The 17,217-nt window shown below is 28.5% G+C and overlaps 1 protein-coding gene across 1 annotated transcript; it reads left to right on the top strand.

The window, feature by feature from the left end:
* LOC125824073 ((R)-linalool synthase TPS5, chloroplastic-like) lies at positions 1–3,091 on the top strand. Its single transcript, XM_049503424.1, has 7 exons — positions 1–234; positions 313–589; positions 1,154–1,544; positions 1,676–1,894; positions 2,020–2,158; positions 2,406–2,654; positions 2,760–3,091. Exons 1-7 carry the CDS (start codon positions 1–3, stop codon positions 3,054–3,056), a joined length of 1,806 nt encoding a protein of 601 aa, XP_049359381.1. The 3' UTR covers positions 3,057–3,091.
* Positions 3,092–17,217: the final 14,126 nt, after the last annotated feature.

Genomic DNA, 17,217 nt, shown 5'->3' with positions numbered 1-17,217 from the left:
ATGGCAATATTATTCAACAACGTAGGGATGCTATCTGTGGTCACCTCAAGACCAACTCCAGCAACTTGTTTTTTCTCCTTCAATCGAGGGAAGCCATCATCACTAGTTGTATCAAAAGCCTCCATGAAATCACCTGATGAACCAAATCCCAATACTATCCAACGACGTTCAGGGAATTACAAACCTACTATGTGGGATTTTCAATATATTCAGTCCGTTAACAATCGTTACGCGGTATATATTTTTTTGTTACTCTAATTTATGTCGTATCATTCAGACAATAATTAATTTACTTTAGCATTGTGTGTGTAGGGAGATAAGTATATGGAGCGGTTTGACAAACTGAAGAAGGAAATGAAGAGGAATTTGATGATGATTATTGAGGGATCAATACAAGAATTAGATGCTAAGTTGGAGTTGATTGATAATTTAGAAAGACTTGGAGTGAGTTACCACTTCAAGGATGAAATTATGCAAATATTGAGGAGCGTACATGACCAAACTAGTACTATAGCCACAGGAGATTCATTGCACTCTATAGCCTTGAAGTTTAGGCTCTTGAGACAACATCATTTTCATATCTCACAAGGTACGTACGTAGTCATGTGTACATAACAACAACATATCCATCATAATATCGATCATGAGTGGGGTTTGAGGAAGATGGTGTGTATGCAACCTAACTTCTAAGGGTAGATATTGTTTTCGATGGATCCTCTAAACTCCAAAATCTCCATAGAAACCCCCTAGGAACTTTGTTGTATGCTTTTTCTAGGTCAATGAACATCATATATGTAAGTCCCGCTTCATCTCTCTATAGTACTGCTCCATCAATCTCCTTACGAGATGAGGGACTTCTATAGTTGAACGCCCCAATATAAAATCAAATTGATTTTCCGTGATACAAACACCCTCTTCACGCTCATCTATCTTCACCATAATACGTATGTCGTATATACTAGTTTTAATAATCGCTTCATCATCTTTCAGGTTCATATATTTTAGTTCTTTTGTTCCAAATTCCAACTTTAGGTGACACATGTAGATGTAGTTCAGAATTTGAGGGTCAATCTCATTATGTGATTTTGAACATAGAATTCTGTAAGTTTATTTGTTATTCAAATTTGACCAATGTATGTTTTTCATGTTCTAGATATATTTGACAATTTCAAGGATGAGAATGGAAATCTGAAGCAGAGTATTTGTAAAGACACGAAAGGTTTGTTAGAATTATATGAAGCATCGTTTCTCTCTACGGAAACTGAAACCACTTTGAAATATGCCACAAGATTCACAATGGCACATCTGAAAAATTATGTTGACAATTATGGTGGAGATCAAGATAATGATATACTAATGATGGAATTAGTCCAACATGCCTTGAAAATTCCAAGACATTGGATGATGCCAAGATTAGAGACAGAGTGGTATATAAGCATTTATGAGAGAATGCCAAATGCTAATCCTCTTTTGCTCGAGCTTGCTAAATTGGAATTCAACATTGTTCAAGCAACATACCAACAAGATTTGAGAATTCTATCAACGTGAGACATCTTTTAGATCATTTGATAGTATTATAATTTTCGCGTATTCAAAGTTAAATTCCTTTTTATAACATGTACAATAGAATTTCTCTCATACGTGCATCATATATTTATTTTCACGTAATGTAAAGGTGGTGGAAGAGCACATGCTTGGCTGAAAAGTTGTCATTTTCAAGGGATAGATTGGTGGAAAGCTTTTTTTGGTCAGTGGGATTAGTATTTGAGCCTCAACACAGCTTGTGTCGAAGAATGTTGACAAAAAACATAGCTCTAATAACAGTCATAGATGACATTTACGATGTCTATGGCACTCTTGATGAGTTGGAAATCTTCACTCATGCTGTTGAAAGGTTAGTAATTAACTTTTGATGAAAATCATAATCATTTTTAGTACTAATTTTCTTAATTAATTAATCGTCGTCCTAGTCAGCTTGTTTGTGATGAGGAATTTTGATTACTTGTAATATAAATTCAGATGGGATGTAAAAGCAATGGAGCAACTTCCAGACTATATGAAAATATGTTACCTTTCACTCTTGAATACTACCAATGAAATGGCCTATCATATTCTCAAAGAGCAAGGGATCAATGTCCTGCCCTACCTCACAAAACAAGTAAAACTACTATCCCTTCTTTTACTTGCAAACTTCGAGGCAGAACCAATATTTAAATTTGGTCAATTCAACATTGAAATTATGGATTCAGAATTCAATTATATACTTTATGTAACACAAAATTGGATTTAGTTGAACCGATGAAATCAATGCAACATTGACCCCTGCCCCCAAATCACAAATTAAAACACTATTTAATCCATTTATGTATTTGCAGTATTATTTGAAAGAAGTTACTATTAATTAGTATGCAGATTTATGCAAAGCTTACTTACAAGAAGCAAGATGGTACCACAATGGATATAAGCCAACGCTGCAAGAGTACATGGATAATGCATGGATTTCAGTTGGAATTCCTTTGGCTTTACTCCATGCACTCATCTTTGTCTCCAATCCAATTACCATTGAGACATTGGAATACTTAAACAAATATCCAGACATAATTCGCCGATGTGCAACAATTATTCGTTTAATCGATGATTTGGGGACATCATCGGTATGTTCTTAATTATTATTGATTTAAAATATATAACTTAATTTAGATACTCTATTTGTTTCGTTTTTTATATTTTTAAAAAATAACTTTATTTTTGTTATTTAGTATGAATTAAATAGGGGTGATGTTCCAAAGTCGATGCAATGTTACATGAATGAGAAGAGTGCTTCCGAAGAAGAGGCAAGAAAACACATCAATTTATTGATAAAGGAGATGTGGGAACTAATGAACAAAGACCAAATTAGAAAAGAAGTGCTATTTTCTGAAGAATTCATTAGAATTGTGTTAAATTTTTCAAGAACAACACACTGCATGTATCAGCATGGAGATGGGCATGGAATTCAAAATTCTCACATTAAAAATCAGATTTCCAAATTGCTCTTTGAGCCTCTCATTGTGTAATAATTTCATAGTGTATTAACTATTTAATACCTAAAAAAAACAAAGAGCTCATTCTCTCATCTATTTTGTATTTTCAAACAAAATTAATCACTTGAAAATATATGAACTCACTTTCTCACATTCTGTAGTACTATGAGAATAAAGCAAAGGCAGTTCATTAGAAGGGGTGCTTAATTATTTTATCTTTATTTATGTCTTATGGTATAATTCTTCTTCTTGAATATTTATTCTAATTATGTGTCATAATTGAAGTGTTTATATTGTTCAAGAATAATTACTATTAAGAAAAAAATGAAAAATTTGATTAATTTTATCTACAATTTTTGAAATAACAAATATTTTGAAATAAATATTTTTACTAAGGATGACAGGTATTTTGAAGAAGTACTTAGTATATATATGTGTGATTGAGAATCGATATATATATATATATATTCCTCGAATGATTTATTGATTTTTTATTTATATATATATAGTTTATTCTTCGATCTTTTGGTTTCTTCTGTATGATTTTTTATTTTTGTGAATAGTTTTTTCATGATTTAAGTTGTGTAGGCGTGCAACTGTTTATATATACCTCGACCGGTCTCCCATGGCCCACCTAGGGGAGGTATGTGTAGGTTCGACCAAACCAATTTAAGTTAAAATTCATTTTTTATTAAGAAATTTAGCTAAAATTAATTCAGAATACAATCACTAACACTTAGTAGGCGTTTGGCCATGCGATATCATATCACGATATGATGTTGTGAGATGAAATCAGCGTTTGGACATGCAATTTTACGCTGATTTCATCTCATGATTTCATATCATGAGAGGTGATATCATATTCTCCAAAAACCATGATATGAAATCACCATGTGATTTCATATCATGATTTGAGATATTTTAATACAATAATTGATCCATGAGTTTATATTTTGTTAAAACAACCCCACATTTATATCTACTAACCATTTGTTTCATATGTAAATAAAATTTATAATCACATCATTACTTTTTAAAATTTATTATTCTCACCAATATAAAATTTATTATCACTTTAAATTTGGTGAATATAAATGATAAAGTAGAAATTCATTTGGTGAATATAAATGAGAACAAAGGGAGTAATACTTTTTTTATTTTTCATAATAAAAAAAAAACGTCTTAATCTTATGACTAAGCATAATATTGATAAAAGACAATTTTCATTGGCGGTGCCGCACTTTCTTATTAGAATTTTATTAGAATTTTTTTTTGACTCAAACTTGTGGTAACTTTTTAAAATTTCGTTATTCAATAATATTTAACTATTGATTTTTCTTGTAAATAGTTAGAAGTTAGTGATGTTTGTTAATTTTTATCTTAGTGCATTTAACTTCTAAGTTAATATTTACTCACCAATGTATGTTTTTTTTTCTACTTTATAGGTTATTTGTAAGAGTAGTTGAGAGATATGAACATATCAAGTACAATTTATGTTCAATTTTTTTTAATTAAATTAAAGTTAGATGAAACAATTATTTAACTGAAGAACAAATAACTTTGTAATCATTTATTATGCGATTTTATAATTTTTGTTTATTTGATAAGATTGAATAAACAATTGGGGTTATTTTAATAATTTTACAACTTATGGGATTTTTATGTTTATGAGAAAATATACAACACAAAAATTCCATATCGCATGTCCAAACAAATCTTCAATTTCATCTCATGATTCCATATCATGATACCATATCATGATTTCATATCATGATATCATATCGCATGACCCAAAGTTTAGAATCCATAAAGTTTTTTTTTTAAAAAAAAAAAAAGCAGAAAACTTAAAGGAAAAAAAGTAAGAAATAATTTTAAAATATTCCACAAAAAATAAGAAATACAGTTTTTCGTTATTAAAACAATGTAATTAAGCGCTTGAACCAAATTCAAGAAGGGAAGCATTTACTTATGATTTAATAACTTTCATATTTTTCTATAATCAGCTTCAATACATTGCATATAAGTCTATAAATTGCTATGCATCACCCTTACAAAAAGCCAACAAGAACCAAAATAACATCGATAAGTCCTCGAAGATTGTCACTAGCTTCTCTGAGTTCGGGCACTTCAACCGGTGGTTCTAAAAAATTATTATCACACGTAGAAGGTTCACGTATAGCAGCAGAAGCATTAGCACTCAAACCATAATAGTCTTTAGACTTCAATAAGTTTGGAAATTTTTCAAGAATATTACTTGCTTTATTAAAATTCCCCAAACATAAAGTATATCGCGTCTTTAATTTTGGATCTGTTGTCTTTTTAAGCAACGTGCTAACAAGATTACATGTGAATGTTGCATTCTTTTGTGATAAGTCAATTACGATTGTCATAAGGACTTCAGGATTTGCACCTTTGGATCGAGGATCCTCTCTTAAAACATAATAGCAGACATCCTTGATTACTGTTTTTGAGCAAATCTCATCTATCAAATCAGCTTTCACACTTGTTAATGTGAAGGAGATGAGTAGTAGTGAAACTATCATAAATATGGCAAAGTTATATGAGTGTGCCATTTTGAATGGTCAGATGCTTTTGTTTCATAACTTATGTTGTGATATGCACTTTATATACCCCTTCTTTCAATTGATGAACATGTTAAAGATAAATAAATAATTAATGTGTACAGGACTTTTTAGGAAAAAAATATAAATAATTAAAGTGTACAAGACTTTTTAGGGAAAAAATCATTGTATACTCTAAAGTATCTGATTACATTTAATTTTACAAAACTTAAAAAAGATTGCGTTTGACTAAAACAAACAACATTAGCAAGAAATTTTCAGGATTTTGAACTTTTTCTTTAATTTTTCAAACTAAAAAATTAATAAAAAATATTTTGACTATAAATTTCCTTATTATAGTCATTTATTTCCTTCCTTATTTTCTTACAACTCATTAATTATAGAGATGATTGGCATTTCAATTTTTTCCTTAAATCCCTACAGTTACAGATTTCCATATAAAAAACCCATCCATTTTCTTGCACTCCTAATTATAGGAATATTAAAATATTTAAAAGGAAAACTCCTTTTGGCCAGAATTTGGCTAGAATGTTAAAATAGCATATTTCACATTATGTTATTTTACCTTTTGAATATTTTTACCCTTTTAACTTTAATACATTTTAATTAAAAATGAAAAAAAGAACAGTTTATTTTAAAATAAAAAGGATATTATAGACTTTTTAAATTTCTGGTCAAATTCTTGCCAAATTTTCTGGTCATCCAGCATTACCCTATTTAAAAATAAAACTGATTCTTTCCATAAAAAAACATCCATTTTCTTGCAACTCCTTAATTATAGAGATAATGAAATATTTAAAAATAAAACTGATTCTATTAGAAACTCAAAAGCCTTTATCACAATTTGTATAAAAAGAGGTTTCGAGAAAATTGCATCAACATTGGCCGGAGACAAAAAAAAAAAGAGATAAGAACACACTTGAGGTGAATCTTGTATCAATATATTATGCAATAATACAAAATACAGTATTATATTTTTCATTTTGATTTTCATTACTCTAGCTGCTACATCCATATTATGGTGTTAACTTTTTATTTATTTATTTTTTAAACAATTTCCTTGTAAGTTCACCACAAAATATAGGAAAAGAGAGAAGTGGTATGATTTAACATTTTGTTATTTTTTTTGGTTTTTCATTCGGTGTCTGTTACTCATATTGGAATCCGGCAAAATTCAAATTCACGTCGAGAAATTCCACATTTAAAGGTAAAATGCATCTAACAAAGGCAACTTTGTACCCTACATTTTCATAATTGATGAGTAGAGACATTGTACTCTTCTTTTAATTAGAGTTTTATATTTTTCGTTCGAAATTTGGATTAAGAAATGACATTTCCATGTCCCCTTTAGGTACAAAATGTACCCAAGATTGTAGCCTTGCATGAAGAAGTCAAAGTCCTTTCTATTAAGTAAGAATATAGAGGAAATTAAGAAACCCTTTTTCCTCATTTTTCAAGTTATTTATTTAAGTGAAACTTTTATTTTATTTATATTTTTAATTTTATTTTCAGATTATTAAAAGCTGAAAAAATGTATATAGAGCATATAAGACACATTGATCTTTTTATTTCGTTCTATTCTATTTTTTTTTCTTTGGTTTTGAAAAATCATATGTCCACAAGTTGATTTTAAAAATCACCATACGTTATTAGATTAATAAGTCATCATTTTTTATCTTATGGAATTTATTTTGAATTTGTCATCTTCGAAATTACACTTAAACTTGTGATAATTACTAAGTTATTTGATTACTGAATGTTAATATAAACTTACATTTCTAAATTTAAGTTCTTACGAAAGTATTCTTATATTGATTTAATTCATTTATAGAATTCAATTTGTATGTAAACATATGAAAATAATAATTTAATCCCCTTATATCTAAATTAAATTTACAATAACAAAAAGAATATTTTAAGAATTTGCTTATGTCATTTATGCAGTATAAAGCATGAAAAATATATAAATTGGTCTAAGAATAGGTTGATATGGTACACTCATAATTTGAATAAATTAAAAGATGTAATATATGTGATGTGAGTTATTTGATAGAATATCCTTCGAGGGATATAACATATGATCTAATTTCTCGATTTTAATTTGAATTTACTAACTCAATGGCTTTCTCTTTTATTAGGCATAATATGCATTTTGCAAGTGCTTTTTTTGTTGTTTGGTTTTAGCTTTAGGAGTATGTTCTTAAAGAAGCCTGTTAAAATTATGAGTTCATATTTTGTCATTTTTGTGTGCTCATCCTTTTTTATTTTGTGTGTGTGGTGACATATGATGTAAGAATTTGTAGTGGTAGGATCACTATAGCCTAAATTAATTACTTTAAATTTTTCATCCATTCTCTCCTTCTCCTTAATACAAATCTTTTAAACAATTTGCAAATCTATTAACTTTAAAAGAAATATTTTAAAATTTTCTCCTTAATACAAATCTTTTAAACAATTTGCAAATCTATTAACTTTAAAAGAAATATTTTAAAATTTTAATGAATTTTATCAAGGACAATTAATAATAAGATGCACAAATAATATTTTTTTATTGATATTCTGATAATTAAATTTTTAATAACGTATATTTATTTATAAGAGATAAAAAATTAATTGATCAATAAAAACAAAATTAACTTTTAATATGTTAAGTAGCTCATTCATAGAAGTTTGAAACTAATTGTATCATATGTGGCGTTTGAATACAAAAACTGTACTATGAAAATTGAAAGTCATTTGAAATTTTCATTTACCAATGAATACTACTATTTTTATGCTTGCATTGGATTCATTTTTTTCTCATGAATTTATTTAATTTGTATTTGAAAAAATGAGATAAAATGGACCACAAAAAAATGATAAAAAAATATAAATATTAATGTCGGTGACCTCACCTCTTCTATTTCTAGCTATACTATTATATAAAGATTTGAGATAAGTATTAAAAACACAAATAAACTATTTCTTTTTTTTACTTTCATACTTAAATTATTATTTATTAGTTTGAAAAACACACCTCACTCTTTTATATCACCCTCACCATGGTGTGTTTAATACACTCTCTTTTTTATTGAAAAAATAATCATATCACACTTCACATGGACAAAACATTCTCCTTGACAAAAATTAAATAAATTATTAGTATAAGTAAAAATTAAAGATTAAAAAATTATTATCCCCAAAAAAATATTTATCTTATCCACCATCACTCTCACCTTACAACCCCCCCCCCCCCCCCTCCTTTGTTTAAATTTCTTTTTATAAAAGTATTTAAATTTTTTTTATTTCATCTCCTCATCCACCCCCTCCCCCTCAAATACTAATTTAGATATTATTTCATTTTTTTAAAAAAAAAATTATTCTACCCACTCCACCTAACCCCGCAATCCCGTCAATTTTTTTTTAAAAAAAAGAAATTGTTTTTGATAAACAATTTCCTGGGTCAAATTTCAGTGTCGAATTTTGGAACGGTCATCGGGGTCTTGTCCTAGTTTTGATGTTGGGGTCTGATCCTAGATCAATTATCGAGGTTGATTTTCGGATAAGAAATTATTTTCCTAAAGAATCTTTTTTAGTCCCAAACCAAAAAAAAAAAAATCTGAAAAAAGATTTTCATTCACCAACCAAACATTAAAAAATATTTTCTACTCACTAACCAAACATGAGAAAATAAGTTAGAAATCTACTTATTTTCCGAGATAACATTTTCCCTCGTACCAAACACACCCTAAGTCTTCTTCATGAGTCATATTCCCTCAATTTTCTTTGTTATAGACTAATTACACCGCATTTTTTTACTTTTGTGTCTTTCTTTTCCGACTGGAAAATATTTCTACTTTTAAGATACATACAAGCAGAGGTAGATAAGGATATTATTAAATTTGATGAATTCTAGTTTAAGGTTTTCAATATGGACAAATTCAATGTATTTATAAAATTATAGGTTCATAATTCAATATTAATTTATTTATATTTTAATAGTTTTTCACATATACATATATACCAATATATAATCCATATTAAAAATATTAAGTTTGATTAAATCCATAACCAGTACACTCTATTCCACACTGCATATAACATATGAAGAACTTTCACCTTCACTTGTAAAAGATTCAATGATGGTTCGATCGTTGTTTATATAGCATAATACGAATAACTTTTTTTGTTTTCACCTAGTGTTTGATATATATATCATCACATGAATAGATTTTAATTAATTTGAATTCGCAATAGAGACACTAAAGAAAAAGATGCTCTCATTTAGAGATTCATTACATTTACAAGACTCAAACTCGATATCACGGGAAAGAGGGGTGGGGGGCGACCACTAAAACTAATTGGGGCCAAAATGAAAAAAAGCTGTAGATGTGTTACCACATCCTTTTTCCAACAACCAACCGAAAAAAGGAAACATAGAAGAGCTAAAAATTCAAACACCATTAGAAGAAAGGCTCTTTTTTAAGACACTTTAGAAAAAAGCCCCTTAACTTTAGGGCACATATATACAATTCCATGCGTCTTAAGAGAAAAGCTTTCCACTTTATTTATCCTTTTCAATTTGTCCCCCTACCTGTTAAAACGTGCCCCCCCCCCCCCCCACCGCAACACTAAAGAAACAATCCTTGCATGCGTATTTTAGGATCTACTACACAACCAACCTAGTAGTACTATATATGCGTGTTCTATAATTTTTCACCCAAATATATACATATCCTAATTGAAGAGTGAGTGATCTTATTTTTATCCATCGATCACTATGGTGACTCAATTTACCAATTTGTGTCTTCGAGATGAGATGTTAGGTGATGACAGAAATCCTCTGAGGTCAGCTGAACAGTCTGATAATCGACAGAACAATATGATGTTTGGAAGCTCCCTTGAAGGTGAGTTGAAATGATGTTGAGAGTAGAATGACCCATATGGTCGTTCATGCAAAAGGGAATTAAGCACTCCTGGTCCGATAAGTACCTGTTAAGTTCTTTATTTGTTGTTGTAATCTTTCTTTCTTTTTTTCTCTCTCTTTACTATATGAGTGAGACTGTGAGAGTTATAAGTTTCATCTTGTGCATGGATCTTGATGAGGCTTTACCTTTTTTTCTAGTTATTGATTCTAAGATATATAGTGGATTTATATTTGGTGTTTTGGCGTTAGTTGTTGTTTTATTCAAATAAATTTGGTCGAGTAGTGTTCAGATCCTTTACGTATTATTTTTTTGTAAGACATAATGTAACGATTAACGATGCCAAAATGAAACTTATTATTTAATTAGTTCTTGCAACTTAACTCCAAATAAGAACTTGTGGAATGAGGTGTTTACTCAAGGGTATCAGATAGTAGTATTCTCACGAGGTTTCATCCAGATCTCTAGACGTATTTAAATATTTTAAAGCCTTATCGTATTCGTGTGATGCTCACTTGCTTGAGCGTGAATGACAAATCAACATTCACATCAGATTCCATGTGTCAAAACATTATTAGTTTCATAAACTGAGAAAGACAAATAAATGTGATGAAGGATGGTGACGAGTTAGCTAGCTTCAAGTAGAATGTTTGACAGTAACCTTGAGGGAAAAGGGCAAATAATTATCATATTATTAAATGATGTTTGTATTATTTTCTTTTACTGAGTTTTTGATTCTTATTTTGCGACGAAAGAAAAGTTGATTACAAAATGTTGACACACTATCTTTGGTAGAGGACAAACGAGACAAAAGGCTCAAAATAGTTCCTTATCTTTGGGTTAAGACTCAAAGTCATTTTTGAGTTTTCACATGGAGCATCAATAGTCCCTCATGTTTGCAATATTGATGCACTTTTGGTCCTCCTTCAAAATTTTGCCTATTTTTTAACATTGATTTTATTCATAATTTATGTATGGAATGTTTAATCGTCATTTTATATATTTAGTAGAAATAATAACTCCATGTGAGAGATTGAGAGAAGAAAAACACCTTGTTTTGTTTAGTAGAAATCGTATTGCAGGTAAAGTCGAGAGGTTCATCACAACGATTTCACGTGCAATAGTACATTTTTTTCTTTTCTTGCAATGTCATATGTTAAAATATTCCTAGTTAAGCTGCAGTAATATTTATACCGAACAGAACAAGGTATTCTTCTTCTCACCTTCTCTCACATAGAGTTATTATTTCTACTAAATATATAAAAAGGCGATGGGACATTCCTTGCATAAAATTATGAACAAAATTAATGTTAAAAAATAGGCAAAAGTTTAGGGGAGGACCAAAAGTGCACTAATATTACAAACATGAGGGACTATTAGTGCTTCATGTGAAAACTCAAGAATGACTTTTGAGTCTTAACCCAAAAATGAGGAACTATTTTGGGCCTTCTCTGAGGACAAACTGATGAGGCTTTTCCTAGTGACTAAAGCACTTTGTTTTTTCAGCATGCTTACTTACCTTACTATGTTCAGGTGTGACAGTATCCCCTCTATTTTTGGTAAAATTATTGACTAAATTGATGCTTTAGCTTATTCCATCTAAAAAGATGTAAAAAGAATTTAAATGAAGTACAGTTGCCTTATGGATAGTATTTTCATGACAATTGGTGAGGTAAACTTTTTACCCTTGGTCCCTTACCAACTATCAAGCTTGCGTTTAGAAATGTAATACGAAATCATGATTTCAAATCTCAATTTTTTTGAGAAAAAAAAAACATAATTTAAAATTCTAAATCATGATTTCAGTTTTTTTTAAAAACGTAAAACTTAGACCCATAAATTTATATTTTATATAAAAAAGAAATGACCCACCGTGAAAGATATATGTACCATAATGTGAAATGATTATATTAAATATAACTACTTAATTATTACTATTATAGCATTATATTGTTGACTAGTGGATCATTATAAAACTATATATATTTGAAATTAAGTTTATAATCATAAATATTTATTTATAAATGGAGATATGTGATTTATCAATGGGGTGTCTTAAGATATTTTTATATTTTATTTATGAACTATGATTTGCACAAGTAAGATTGTATAAGAATTGGAGAAATTTTGATATATTTTATAACTTGTGGAATTTTTCATATTTATGAGAAAAAACACAACTCAAAAAATCCAAATTGCTTGCCCAAATAAAATTTCAACTTCATATCAATGTGATTTCAAATTGTGATTCAAACTAGCTCCAAATTAATAAATGAATGACATTAGGCGTGTGGTTTTTTTTTCACTTAATCATGTTAATTAATTAAAGCTAATTATTTATTTAAAAAAATTAATGAATTTCTGTATCAGTATGGTCATCAATTATATTAAACTATTTATATTGAGTAGTGTAAATTTGTAAACTGAAAATGAAAAAAAAGGAAGAAGGTCATTTGTAATTGTAACAATTGATTAAAGCACACATAATATGAATTGAGATACATGATGCCAGCTGACCAATTCAACTACATTGACATCAATCTTACACATTAATATTGGAACATTATTGATTATAAACTTTCATGATTGGTTTTATTATTACTGTTTTCTTAGGAGTATCTTTTAACTGTAGTTGATACTCCATTAGTTAGCTGGAAGAATAGTAATTTGCCTAGAAAACCTGAGACAACAGCTTCACCTATTGCTATTCGAAACGTCATGCTACAAAACATACTCTCTTTTTTCTCGTTTGCAATCATTAATCCCTTTGTTTTTACTTAATAATGAGATATGTTCTCACTTGATTAAAGTATATATTTGACCACTTTAATTTGTTGGAAAAAAGAAAAACACTAACATAATCATTTACTCGATGTAATAGTCTCAAGGTCCACTATCACACGGCAATAGTTTGTAAACCCTAGATAGATGGGCCTAAAGGGCAAAATTTCCTGTTGAACTGTGTAGAAATGATATAGATTTGTCATTTATTAATAGTTGAAGTCAAATATGTCTTCGTTATTGTTATAATGGGCTAGGTTTGCTCTTATATTCAAACCACAGAAGCTTAGCTAGCACTCGGTGATATTTGTGTATTCCAACAATAAACTAAAACATAAATAGAGGTCGCGCCACATATGCTTCTTACAAAAATAGCTTAATTATACAAACGTACGTACTTGCAAATTATACAAACTCACCTGCAAATTATACAAACAAGACAACTTAACTATAATTATAACTCATAAATATGCAAACTACAGCTATGGGGCACAATTAAGTTTAATTTATTATAGTGGTTATTTGTGGAAATTCTCATTTATTATCATTTATAAGGTAATCCAATTTAAAACACTACCTCATGTTCTACGTTCTAACTTGTGCTGTGTGATGGGCTTTTATTTGAACAGATCCTACCATTTTGGCCCAAATTCTTCAATATGGCCCAAAGACCATTTCCGGCTAGACTAGGCCCATGACTTAAATAATCCAATTACTATTAACAAATTATATTTTGTTTCATTTGAGAATATTTTGTTTTTCATTATTCTCATTTCATATTGCGGCATAAGTACATTTGTATTTTATTCATAAAAGGTTATTTGGATTACTCTATCACACAGTGATACAATTGGTAATGCTTCTGCCTTTTAAAAATAAAAAAAAATTGAAATGAAATTATTTCGATATACCAACTGAAATAATAAAAACTTTTGCTTTAATGTATCATTCTTTACGCAAAAAAATATGCTTTATTAACATTGAAATTATGTTTGGATCAACCGTATACACACACATACAACACACAAGAGAATGCGAGAAAATGACATAAATAGTCCCTTAACTAAAGAGTAGGTCTAAAATGATCCTTTAACTATACACTTAACAGATTTAGTCTTTTAACTATTCAAAAACTTGTTAGCTTTGGTCCCTTAACTATATACTTATCGGTTTTAGTCCCTTAACTATAAACTTACCGATTTTAGTCCTTTAAGTATTAAAAAATTTATCAGGTTTAGTCTTCGTCCATTTTTTTTAATACAAATAGTTTAGGTTTATATTAACGAAAATCTTCGTAAAATTAAATTTTTAACCCATTTTTTAAGTTGTTTCTCTATCCCCGCCCTTTTTTCTTCAAACTACTCTTGTGAAAAGAACAATAACGTCAACGAGGAAAGAAGATATAAATCCTAATTTTATTTAATGGAGGATAAAATTAAGCATATAATTGTTGTTAATGACTTGAATATGCTAGTCAGTGTGGACTTTATTTAATTTACTCAAATTATTTACGTAAAATAAAATGAATAAAATAATAAAATTGATCTATTTTTTTAAAAAAAATTGCAAATCTACCATTTTATAAATTTCAAATTTTGTTCAATGAAGTCGTTGGAGTATAAACTTTGGATTTAATGGGTAATAATATTTTTTTTATAATAAAGTTTAACATATTAAAGTCATTAGTAGCAATAATATGCTTCATTTTATCCTCTATTGAATAAAAATATGACTTATATTTTCTTTCCTCGTGAATTTTATTTTAAATCGTTGAGGTTAAGGTTATTTTGAAGAAAAAGTAGCGGAGAGAGAGAAACAACAGAAAAAGTTGCTAAAGGATTTAATTTCTCAAGGCATGGATTCCATTAATATTAAGTGAAGCTATTTGTATTTAAAAAATGGACAAAGACCAAACCTGATAAGTTTTTGAATACTTAAAGGACTAAAATCGGTAAGTTTATAATTAACGGACTAAAACCAGTAAGTGTATAATTAAGGATCCAAAGCTGATAAGTTTTTGAATAATTAAAGGACTAATTTTGATAAGTATATAGTTAATGAACCATTTTAGACCTATTTCTATAGTTAAGAGACTATTTATGTTTTTCTTAGAGAATGCAAATCTATTTTTGTTCAACTCCTTTGCCACTAATACTTCCAAAATAAAAAAAGGTATACTTTGGAGAAAAAATAAATAGGAACAAAACATTTGTATACTCAATAGTTTTTTTTTCACACACCTAATGTCCTAATCCCACCAAAAGAAGCAGAAAAGAAATTAAAGGAATTATATAATGAATGTTTTGTGTGATTGTTTGGTCATGTGGGCACTTTACACCGTCCTAATGTTAATTATTTAAGGGACAATAATCACTTAGTCGCTATCTTTGACAATAAAGTAGTTTTAGGCCAACTCTCTTATTAATTACTTCCCCTTTTTGCTACCACCATATTTACCTAACTAGTATTATTTGAGTCACCAACCTTTTAAGGTTTAGGTATACTACGTTATTTATTTCATTATTAATTAAGCTTTTTATATTTACAATAGCTACTTAATTATTGTATTTAAAGGATGTTAAACCGAAATGTTGAGGTGAATTTGCGTGAATTAAAATAAGTTTGAGCTAGTAAATAAACATATAATTGTTGTTTGGCCGGGTTGATCAATATGAATGTCCAACCTATCCAATTCTTACATAATTTTAATTTCTTTATTTATTAGTTACTTAATTATCTAAAAGAAAAATTCCATAACTATATTTTACGACATATTCGAACAAAAAAAATTATTTAAGGTTTTTCATTGGTTAAATTGAATTACTTATTTTATTAAGTTAGTCTAATTCATAAAGGGACATATTGAATGGATCAAGACGGCTTAAATTAATAAATAAATGAATTATTAACCTGCTTAAACTTAAACAGATTAGCAAAATCATGCTAATTTTGTCACCCTAAATCAGATTGACCTTTGGACGTTTCTTGGCCTTTCTTTGCATCTTTTCAAAATACTTTTAGATTGCGAGGAAACTTAATTGAAAAGTTTGCCGGGGTCAAATATGCAAAATAATATAAATAAAATGAACTATATACTAATACTCCATTGAACATATGCTTCAGTATTAAGTAAGCAACTTTTTTATTTAAACAAAATTTGTTTTTGGAATTTACCATTTTGACGGAATGAAAAATATTTTAAAACCCTAAAGTTTTTATTAACTGAATCTTCATCAAAAAGGTGAAAATTTAAATAGTCAATTAATTAAGCTACAAAAAATTCTTTAAACAAAATCTAACTCAAATAATTAGATTAAAGCATATACTGATACTACTAATAGGATTATAGGTCAATTCCACCACTAACATATTTGTCTTTTTCTCTCAATTTAGATTGGTTATTGCTCCTACTATTTGTGAGTCAATAATTACATTTGTGCGTGAATGAAATTTTACATTACACGGCAACTCAACAAAGACTACAATAAAAAACACTATATAATTATTAAGTACAGAATAATGGAATATTTATTATACATTTGTTATACAAAGTATACCTAGACTATATTTGTTACTCTCAATTTATATTATATGATTCACTTTCTTTTTTAGTTAATTTTTAAAAAAAAGATATATTTCTATATTAAATATTAATAATTAATTTTTAAAATATCTATTTTGCTCTTAAAGAAAAAATTTATAGTCACACAAATATTTTTTATTTATTTATATCACAATTTTAAATATCCTTTTTTTTCTTCGTATCGTATCATATAAAATGGAACGGGTGTAGTATTATTCTTGGTATTTTTGTTGAATGCTTATGGAGTACTGGACTTGCTGGCTGCTGTCTTAACTAGGTTTTCTAGTTCAGTTTAACAGTGAGAAATTTGTCAGTAAAAGTTTACCCAGGAGATAGGGGACACG

Source organism: Solanum verrucosum, unplaced genomic scaffold (assembly GCF_900185275.1).
Source record: "Solanum verrucosum unplaced genomic scaffold, falcon-dt-bn FXZP01000088.1, whole genome shotgun sequence".
Classification (NCBI taxonomy): domain Eukaryota; kingdom Viridiplantae; phylum Streptophyta; class Magnoliopsida; order Solanales; family Solanaceae; genus Solanum; species Solanum verrucosum.
Note: the sequence above shows the minus strand (reverse complement) of the source record. Positions and strands in the feature narration are given on the sequence as shown.

Bases quoted from the DNA above. Each gene is read 5' to 3' on its own strand.
- LOC125824073 (XM_049503424.1), top strand. From the start codon at position 1: ATGGCAATATTATTCAACAACGTAGGGATGCTATCTGTGGTCACCTCA. The intron at 235-312 runs GTATATATTTTT...TTGTGTGTGTAG, and splicing joins CCGTTAACAATCGTTACGCG to GGAGATAAGTATATGGAGCG. The intron at 590-1,153 runs GTACGTACGTAG...TTCATGTTCTAG, and splicing joins TCATTTTCATATCTCACAAG to ATATATTTGACAATTTCAAG.